Consider the following 11,036-nt stretch of genomic DNA (forward strand, 5'->3'; position numbering starts at 1 on the left):
AACAACCTGCAACTGCTCCCCATAAGGACCAGCAACGACCTTCATCCTCAATCCCATCCCAAACCTTAGCTCAAGAAATTGAGTCTCTCACCTTACAAGACCTCAAACCCATCGCCTTCCAGATCCTTACCCGAGTCCTTTCCTTATCCTCGACCCCCACCTTCCTGCAGCTCCTGCAACAATTCCACGTTCCAGCTACAGAGCAGGGATAAGCCTCTTTGCTTAAACCTACTCCTATTCTCTTCGACTGAAGAAACTTCTCTTCTCTCCCAGTCTCTTCTACTTACTGGGACTTGCTGCTATCAACACTTTTTCTCTAACTAAAACCTTTCATTTCGTGGACCTAAAAGGGAGTCTCCTTTTTCGGGTTACTTCCCTCCCTTTCATGTACTTGTCAAATCCCTCTTTTATTCACTCATCCTTTAATCTTTTCCTGTTCCAGTACCCTTTCAAATCTAACCTTTCCTTTTTAATATACCAATTTTTGGCTCCTTCTGGAGTTATCCTATTTCCACATACATCAGGCATCCTGGAGTTTCTGGGGTAACAGACATTACAACTCGGCGTGTTTTGGAGGCCTAGTGGTGATGTGGTGGTAGATCCCATGTTCGGCTGGAGTGGGGACACAGCTATTTGGTTAAGTTCTTGTAAGAAGGCGGCATATCTGTTTGACATAAAAGAGCATACGGAAGGTATGCGTGGTCCATTGGCAAGCTGTCGGGAACAGCAAGTCGCCATGTACAGCAGACATTTCCAGCCCATGTCTACTAGCAGTTCTTGCTGGGCCAATAAGTCAGCCCAGAGCAGGGGAACCTTTACGTCTGCGATGGTGAAGCACCAGGTATTGGAGATATCCATGATAGAGTTCTCAAGAGGCCTGGTCCTGTAACAATGGATGGAGATTCCCCATGCAGCAACCAAAGCTACTGTGGTGTAGGAAGGATGGCAATGATCTTCTCTTGATGGCAGGGGAAGGTGGAGAAGACAATGATAGATTGACGAGCTCAGAAATTTTACGGGAATTGACTGACAAAATAACCATGAACAGACATGTTATGGAAAAGATGGATATGTGTAATGCCTTTCTCCTTCAGCAGACTAGCAACACCTAGTAAGGGTTGATAATATATATATATATATATATATATATATATATATATATATATATATATATATATATATATATATATATATATATATATATATTTCAAATAAGCCATATATATTAAAACATTAAAGTCTGGATTCTCTTAACGACCTCGGGATCAGTGATTTCGCCTGGGGCTCTCATCCCGAGGTCGTTCAGAGAATCCAGACTTTAATGTATTAATATATATGGCTTATTTGAAATATGAAAAACACGTTTAAATGTGCAAAAATTTATCATATATATATATATATATATATATATATATATATATATATATATACATATATATATATATATATATATATATATATATATATATACATATATATATATATATATATATATATATATATATATATATATATATTCATATGCGTAAAAATCACAGGAAAACGTGATGCTCAGATGCAGAAGAACCACAGGGAAAATGAAAATACGAAATATACGCTTAAGTCCTGACTAGTTTCGTGATACTTCTTCAGAGGACTGATTTATTGAGAGAGGTTTCTTTACATTTTAAAGGGAAAGCAAATGTACGAACATACATATAGAGATTTAGAGAACAATGACACTGCCTTACCAGCTACCTGGGCTTGGGTCAGGTGTTAAGTGGGCGGAGTCCCCAAGTTCATTAGACACCTGCCAAAAAGGGTCATTTCTAGTGGTGGGTAATTCTTGTATTTTTTTTTTTTTTTTTTACTTTCAGTACAGTTTATTTATATGAAAACAGCCCTCTGAAGAAGTATCACGAAACTAGTCAGGACTTAAGCGTATATTTCGTATTTTCTTTTTCCCTGTGGTTCTTCTGCATATATATTTACATATATTTAATATTAATTATGTATTATTATGCCCTATATTAAGATAGGGCATTTCAGAATTAACTTAACCGATAGGTCATATAGCAACCCTTGAAACTTCTCAGTATAACTCCTTGAGAAATATCTCCTTATTTCAAAAGAGAAGTATCAACTATGTAAATAAAATAGTTAATTGATATATTCAGATTTGAGAAAATTTTTATGATTGATAATTTCATTATTTAAACACAATAATATATCGTTCTAGAACATACTTCGATAGGTTTTTTAAAATATTTTGATTAAAAGTCTAATTTCTTGGCAGCTGTCCCCAATTCTTAAGCGTTCTTTATGCACAGCGAGATCAGGCTTGTCACAGGAATTTTTGTATGACCTATTCCTTTACAAGCAGTTTGGACCTCAATGCCATATGTATTTTTACTTTTTTCATATTGTATTATCTGTATTTATTCGGTAAATGCATGATACTTTAATTTCTGGCCAAATACATCAACCATGTATTTTTCCTACTCGTTATCTTGTGTTCTATGCATTTCTGACCTTGATTACTGGGGCAAACCACACTGTTCATGAGTTTTTGCTTGGAGGAAAGTATTAATCCTCCTAGAGTTTTAGGGCCCTCTTATATAAACACAATTAGGGGGACACCAGTGGGAAAAAAGAGGTTTTTGGGTGTGGAAATGTCATAAACGAGTGATTTACAGCATTAATAATGGTCAGAAATGTAAAATAAGGACTAGATAACCAGTTGGAAAATATATAGTTGATGTAAGTGGCTGAAAATAGGTAAAACATGAATATTTAACACTTTTGAGATTTATAAAAGGGTACAGAACCTAACAAACCTACTTAACCTCACCTAGTAGTTCCCAGGTCACAACTCCTGGCTGGGGGAAAGCCCCCAGACCCCCATCCCAGGTCACAACCCCTAGCCGGTGCCAAGCCCCCGGACCCCTTCCCAGGTCACAAACTAAAACAAAATCACAATTCACAAATAAATCCTTACCTTAAGTTCGGGAGGTCGAAGGCTGAGGGTCTTCCGTTGCCAAGGGTAATGCACATGGAAGAAGAATTTAGAAAGTCCAAACTGACCACAATAAGTTGCCAAAACTGATGATAGGATGATATCTAAGCTGATTTCAAGGCAGAAAGGGATTGAAGTAAAGATTAAGAATTTTGTTATTATTATGCAACCAGATCCCTGCTAGGATTTTGCAACATACCTACAATTAAGAAGGCGAGTTAGGCAACCGACCCCTTAATGTAGGGATAACAGTGGGAAAGAAGAGCATTGAGACTAAAACTACAAATAGCATTGAGACAGAATTGCTTTTAAAGGAATAGGTCATAAGAACTTGATGTGACAAGCCTGATCTCACAGACTCACTGTGCATAATGAAATTGAGATTTGAGGACACCGGTGTCACGGTCTGAACGATCCCCCGGTCTCAGAATTCTCCTTGACATTGTATAATGGTTCTTTTCCGCCATTAGCTCGCTTCGCTCGCATGAAAATAAAACATCAAGCTCGTATGTACTGGCAAGCGGTAATGTTGAGCTGCGCACGCTAAATTACAGAAAAATAAAACATCAACCTCGTATGCACTGGCAAACGGTAATGTTCGCGCATGCGCAGATTATAAAGGAGTATTGTGAGACCGGGGGTTGGTTCAGACCGTCACACCGGCCAAGAAAATAAAGACATTAATCAAAATGTTTTAGGAAATTAAACTATATATATCGAAATTTATTCTATAAAAAAATTATCAATGTGTTTAAATAATAAAACTATCAATCATGAATATATTTTATAAAATAAATATACCTATTAACTATTTCATTTACATAGTTGATACTTGTCTTTCGAATTAAGGAGATATTTCTCAAGGGGAGTTACACTGAAACTTTGACCGACAAGTAATATGAACATTAGGTGAGAAATTCTAGAATGCCTTAACATAAGGCATAATAATATTAATATCCTAAAAACTGGCCAGTCGTTGCTAGTACACTGTAAAACAAAGTCCTTAACCATATTCGGCTAGGAATTAAAGTATCATGTATTTACCGAATAAATACAGATAATACAATATGAAAAAAGTAAAAATACATATGGCATTGAGGTCCAAACTGCTTTTAAAGGAATAGGTTATAAAAAAATTACTGTGACAAGCCTGATCTCGCTGTGCATAAAGAACACTTAAGAATTGGTGACAGCTACCAAGAAATTAGACATTTATCAAAATATTTTAGAAAAGCTATCGAATTACTGTATATTCTAGAATGAAATATTATTGTTTAAATAATGAAATTATCAATCATAAATATTTTCGCAAAATTGAATATATCAATTGACTATTTTATTTACATAGTTGATACTTCTCTTTTGAAATAAGGAGATATTTCTCAAAGGGAGTTATACTGAGAAGATTCAAGGCGTTATATAACAATGGAAAATCTGGAATGCCTTATCTCAATAAAGGGCATGATAATACACGATTAATATTCTATATATATATATATATATATATATATATATATATATATATATATATATATATATATATATATATATATATTATTAGCTGTTGCTAGTCTGCTGAAGGAGAAAGGCATTACACATATCCATCTTTTCCATCACATGTCTGTTTACGGTTATTTTGTCAGTCAATTCCTGCAAGATTTCTGAGCTCGTCAATCTATCGTTATCTTCTCCACCTTCCCCTGCCATCAAGAGAAGATCATTGCCATCCTTCCTACACTACAGTAGCTTTGGTTTATGCAAGAGGAAGCTCCATCCACTCTTACATGATCAGGACTCTTTGAGAACTCTATCATGGGTATCTCCTATACCTGGTGCTTCATCATCGCAGACGTAAAAGTTCCCCTGCTCTGAGTTGACTTCCTGGCCCACCAAGAACTGCTGGTAGACATGGGCTGGAAATGTCCTCTGTACATGGCGACGTGCCGTTCCCGACAGCTTGCTACTGGACCACGCATACCTGCTGTATGCTCTTTCATGTCACACAGATATGCCGCCTTCTTACAAGAACTTAACCAAATAGCTGGGTCCCCACTCCAGCCAAACATGGGATCTACCACCATATCACCACGAGGCCTCTAAAACACGCCATGGTTGTAATGTCAGTTGCCCCAGAAACTCCAGGATGCCTAATGTATGTTCGCCAACATGGAATGGATTTGGATCTGCAGGAAAGTGTTGAATAAGGTAAGAACAGATTGCATTTGTTATTTCATTGTAGTTAAATTGTATTTAGCTTGAGTTGAGCCCCTCACTTTCATGTTGCACTTAGATACAAAGTGAATTAGTAAATATTACATGCCTGTTAATCGGAAATGGTGGTTTGGGGGTGGAGTCCCCACAATAAGAAAAATGGATGGAAAAGCTTTGGACATCAATAAATATATATAAAAAAAATATAAGAAAACTTCTCTTTTTAATGGTAATTAGAACGAAATGAAAGCGTTATACATCCCCAAAAAAGTGTTCATAGTGTGCAGAACGCATTCGCCGTGTTAATGTTGCGACCCCTATTAGAATCTGCACATTGTCGGAATATTTTCACATAAGGCTGCGCAGTGTGAAGATTTCTACATCGCGTGACCAAGTAGGAATCGTTTTTGCTTCGTGCAGACTGACACCAGATTAAAGTAAAACGCCTGCTGGGTTGTTTTACATTATTTAAAAAATAAAATATTAAGTAAAGCTTGAGTTTTCTTTGTGTTAAGATATGATGAAATATTAGTTACCACACATATTTATCATAAATGTTATACTAGATTTCCAACTTCAACTTCAGTTTTACTATTCACTGTACTGTTAAAATGCCAAACATAATCCATTTGAAGATGACAACAAGATCACTGTAGAGTAAGTCTTAACCATAAGCAAATAATTGACTACTACAGTTCAGGAAAACCACAAAATCAACCATTTCTTCACTTGGGCTGACATGACATAACAATGCACTGATATCTCAGTACAAATTCCCTATTTGTTTGTCCAAAGGAAGGAACATAATTGAGATATAGTCCCTACTTAATTCAGGAGTAAATGTAACAATCATGACCTCTTTTGGCTCACAATAATAACAACTAAGACAGAAATTCATTTAACACTACACAAGTAATGTTATGTTTCCTCACATTAACTTAGGCTTTTGCAAAATAACTCATCAAAATCCCAGCAATGAGTATATCCAATTTGCAAGAAACAATGAAAATAGCTTCATCTTTGAGAATAATTTTCAGGAAATTAACATTGCCCATGGGAACCCTAGACTACATATTCCAACTTTGTTGTGCAAAGCAAGAATTCTAACATAGCGCAGCCCGATTCGGAATCGTCGCAGCTTCCAACTTCACGCGGCACATTAATTTCATAAAGCAAGTGATGATGGTGTACAGACGGTGTCTTTCTCAGTATAAAAAGCACTGCACTCTGTCGAAACTGTATTAAACAATTTCGTTCATGCACCAAATGGTCCTTGTATGTAGAATGCTGGAAAAAGCATTAACAGAACTAGTGAAGTTTCCTTCATATGATATCCAATAAAAAGCAAGAAATATCACAGGAAGTTGGGCTCAAGACAAATAGAAGAAAGACAGAGACAATGAAAATGGAATATGAAATGGAAGATCAAATATCATTTGAAGGAGAAAGGATTAATGAGGTAGAATCATTCAAGTATTCAAGGACTATGATCTCCAATACAGGGTCTTTAGAATTAGAGTTTAGGGGAAAACTGAAAAATCTAAAATCTCTCAATAAAATCAACATTTCTGGAAATTTTCAAGTTTCTGATATATTTGTCTGGTTTCCTCCCACTTGAGGGGATGTATTCATAATACTCGATTTTGGTTCTTATTAACATTGGCTAATTAAAAAGTAATAAGTTTGTGAAATTCTTAAATGCCAATCCATAGGGTAAGGTCTAAAATGGTAGAAAAAAAAGGAGAATAAAGAAAGTGACCCCATTGCAAAGTTTACGGTATTCACACCTGTGTTTGGATTGGCTATATAAAAGTTGAGCGACTAGTTCGGACTAGGTACCAAAATAAAGAAAAGCGCTTTTCTTAATATGCATTGATTTTTACACACAGACACGCACACATTTAAGAGGAACTTCATAATAACGTAGGACTCAACAAAATTAGCCGATGCATACTATCGAAGGTTTTTCATAAGTCCACAAATGCCATCAAAGGGGGACTTCAATATTCTAAACATTGCTTTACCAAATGTCTTAAAATTGAATATTTGGTCAGTACAACTTCTAGCTTTTCTAAATCCTGCTTGTTCATCTCTCAGCTTTTCATCAATTTTTCTCTCTGGTCTCTTGAGAGTGAGCATACTATATATTTTCATGACAACCTTCATAAGTGTTATGCTTCTCTAATTATTACTATCACTTACTTACTTACTTACTTGGTATACTTGGTCGAATTTAGAGGGTCTTCCTCACAGCTGTGGTAGTCCACCGCTGACGCCAGTCCGTGAGTCCTTCTTCATGAGGGTGATCTGGTCTGGCACACAGTTTGTGGTTGCCCTGCAGCACGCTGTGTAGCCTGGCACAGGAGGCTCATCTGGCAACGTCTGCAGGAAGGTGTCAAGTGCTTTCTTGAATTTGGCGACCGAGCAGCCTGTGGTGTCTCTGACATTTCTCGGCAGTGTATTGAACAGTCTGGGGCCGTTGTGGGTGAGGCTGGAGGCAAGGAGGGTTTTTATCCTCTCTGGTGTCCTGGAGGAGAGGCTTTGTCTTGCACATGAGCGCCCAGAACGCTCACTTTCACGTGCCCTCAGTAAGTCAGGGGTAGGGTCAGGCACCTGCCTCTCCATGAGTCCTTCTTCATGAGGGTGATCTGGTCTGGCACACAGTTTGTAGTTGCCCTGCAGTACGCTGTGTAGCCTGGCACAGGAGGCTCATCTGGCAGCGTCTGCAGGAAGGTGTCAAGTGCTTTCTTGAATTTGGCGACCGAGCAGCCTGTAGTGTCTCTGACATTTCTCGGCAGTGTATTGAACAGTCTGGGGCCGTTGTGGGTGAGGCTGGAGGCAAAGAGGGTTTTTATCCTCTCTGGTGTCCTGGAGGAGAGGCTTTGTCTTGCACATGAGCGCCCAGAACGCTCACTTTCACGTGCCCTCAGTAAGTCAGGGGTAGGGTCAGGCACCTGCTTCTCCAAGATTTTCCAGGTGTATATTATTCTATATCTCTCTCTTGTTCTCTGTTGAGAGTAGAGTCCCAGCTTTTGCAGGCGCTGCCAATAGTTGAGCTCCCTCATTCCTTTAATTGATCTTGTGAAACTCCTCTAGCCCCTGTATGTCCCCCTGTTTATGGGGAGACCACAGCTGGCTGCAGTAGTCAAGGATTGGCTGTATGAAGGTCCTCCACAGTGTCAATATGATCTCCTGCTCCCTTGAATGGAAGGTACGCAGAACCCAGCCAACCATGCGCCTGGCCCTAGTGGCGGTGTCCTTGATGTGCTCATTGTCCATGAGGACGCCAAGGCACTTGACTGCATTGCTGGGTGGGATTGGCTGCTGTGTTTTTGTCAGTAACTCTGTGGAGTGGATGAGTTCAGTATTGGGCCCCTGTCTCATTATTTCAAATTTATCCTCATTGAATTGCATGTTGTTTGTGTCAGCCCAGTGGAAGACCCTCTGGATGTTTGCCTGCAGCTGGACAACATCCTCAGACACACTGATCCTGTGGCTTAGGGTAGTTTCGTCAGCAAAGGAGGACAGGAAGGAGCCTGTGACTGTCTTTTCAATGTCGGCCATCAGGATCAGGAAGAGTAGGGGGCCAAGAACAGAGCCTTGGGGGACTCCGCTGATGACTTTCTCAGGCTGTGACTTGTGGCTGTCAACAGCTACTGCCTGAGTCCTGTTGGTAGGGAAGCTGTGCAGCCACACACCCAGCTTCCCTGCTATCCCCATGGCCCTCAGCTTGTGGAGAAGGATGCCGTGGTCCACTCGGTCGAAGGCCTTAGCAAAGTCTAAGTAGCCCACGTCTACATTTTTGCCTTCAGCAAGGCCCTGGAGCAGCCATTCATAGTGGGCCAAGAGGTTGGAGAGAGTTACTGAGAGTTACTCATCAAGCTGTTTTCCTCAAGGTGGCTAATGATCTTGTTTCTTAATATTTTCTCAAATACTTTGATGAGGTGGGAGGTGAAGGCCACTGGCCTGTAGTTTTTGGCTTGGCTTTTATCCCCCCCTTTGTGGATTGGGGAGATGATGGCCTCTTTTAATATTGATGGTATAATGCGTGTCCAGGGAGCAGTGCCAGATTTTGTAGAGAGGGAGTGCAAGAGCTTCCTTGCATCTTAGTAAAAGGATGGATGGCACACCATCTGGTCCAGCAGCAGAGTTGATTTTTAGTTCACTGATGGCTTCCTGTACATCAGTTATGGTGAAAGGGATGTTCACGAGAGTCAAGTGATGTTGGGTGTGCACCTTAAAAAACTCAGCAGGTTCGAGAACAATCTTGGCAGGTGTAGGTTGCAAGAAGACTCTGGTATACTGCTGGGAGAGAATCTGGCATGTTTCCTCAGGGGTGTTTGACATAATCCCATTTCCTGCCTGAAGTGGTCCAACCTTGACTTGCGTTTTGGAAAATTTCTTGCAGTACTTAAAGAAAAATTTAGGGTTGGCCTTGATGTTGCACACTGCCTGCGTTTCTTCCCAGTCACGTTGCTTCTCGTGTGAATCCTTGAGTTCATTTTCTATATGTGAGATCTTAGCTTGCAGTGAGTTTTTCCGGGAGTCACTCTTTGTCGTTTGCATTTGTCTATTTAAGTTCGCCCGTCGCCTCATAAGCACTTTTCTGTCCCTTGGTACGTGGCTTCTTCTGGTGGCTGGCAGTTTTCTTGTTGGCACATTACCTTCACAGGCCCTGAGGATGGTTTTTAGAAAGTCATTCAGCATTACCTCAGGGTTGCCAACATGGAGTTCTGACTCCCAGTCAGTGCACTGTAGTTGGGCATTTAGGAGATCCCAATTCACTTGGCTGCTGAAGAAGTTTAGTTTGGAGAAAGGGTTCTTCTCTGTTGGTGTAGCCATTTCTGGGGAATGTGATTTGTTGTAAGTAGTGTGTATCTTGAGGAGATTATGGTCAGAGAAGATGGTCCTTTCAGCCGAGACGCAGTTAATTGCATCACTGTTATTGGTGAAAAACAGGTCAAGTATATTGTTTCCCCTGGTTGGTATGGACACCATCTGAATGAGAAAGGAGGAGTTTGTAATGGACAGGAGCAGTTCGGCTTGAGACTTATCAGCGAGGGTGCTCCCAGTTTGGGTTCCTTCGGGCCACTTCAGGAAGGGAAAGTTTAAGTCTCCAGTGAGGATGACGTCAGGTGTAGGAACTGGCAGGGAGTCCAGTAGGCGACTGAGAGCTTCCATGGCACTACTGAAGTTTCTAGAACAGCTGCCAGGTGGACGGTAGCAGTTTATAATCACCATATTATGTTGCTGGATTTGTATGGCTTGCAGTTCAATTTGGCCGTCTGAGTATGACAAGAGGGGTATTTAGTTTGGAGCAATGTCATCCCTCCAGTAAATGATTGTGCCGCCATGTGTTCTTCCTTTCCTATCTGTCCGAAAGGAGGTGTAATTTCTGATGTGTATTTCAGGCTCCTTTATTCCTTCAGATAGGTGGGTTTCAGTGAGGGCAATAAACATAAAATACTCCTCCCAGGCCAGCTCTCTTATGAATGATATCTTGCTTTGAGCTGCCTTGGGGTATAGACCCCGAATATTGCCCACTAGGAATTTTTCTAATGTACTGCCCCGACTCTGGGCCAAGCCCAGGTTGGGGCCATGGGCGACACTACTGCTGGGAGTACTTGTGGCAGTTGATTTTGCTGGGGTGTTTGCCTCATGAAGTTCTGCAATACAAGTTCCTGAGCCTCTACAACTTTGTTCATGTTTGCCATGTGTGCTTTCATCTCCATGAACATTTCTAAAAAATTGCTTTTGTGGGGCTATTGTGGTGGAGGAGAAGGTGTCGATGTGCTTGCTGACCTGGAGGGTTGTTCATTTTTGGCAGGGC

The 11,036-nt window shown here is 40.3% G+C and overlaps 1 protein-coding gene across 1 annotated transcript; it reads right to left on the minus strand.

Moving 5' to 3' along the window:
- Positions 1-9,193: 9,193 nt before the first annotated feature.
- Positions 9,194-10,447, minus strand: LOC137658884 (uncharacterized). Its single transcript, XM_068394008.1, has one exon. It carries the CDS (start codon positions 10,445-10,447, stop codon positions 9,194-9,196), a length of 1,254 nt encoding a protein of 417 aa, XP_068250109.1.
- Between the last annotated feature and the right edge of the window lie 589 nt (positions 10,448-11,036).

The sequence above is a fragment of the Palaemon carinicauda genome, chromosome 19, assembly GCF_036898095.1.
Source record: "Palaemon carinicauda isolate YSFRI2023 chromosome 19, ASM3689809v2, whole genome shotgun sequence".
NCBI lineage: Eukaryota > Metazoa > Arthropoda > Malacostraca > Decapoda > Palaemonidae > Palaemon > Palaemon carinicauda.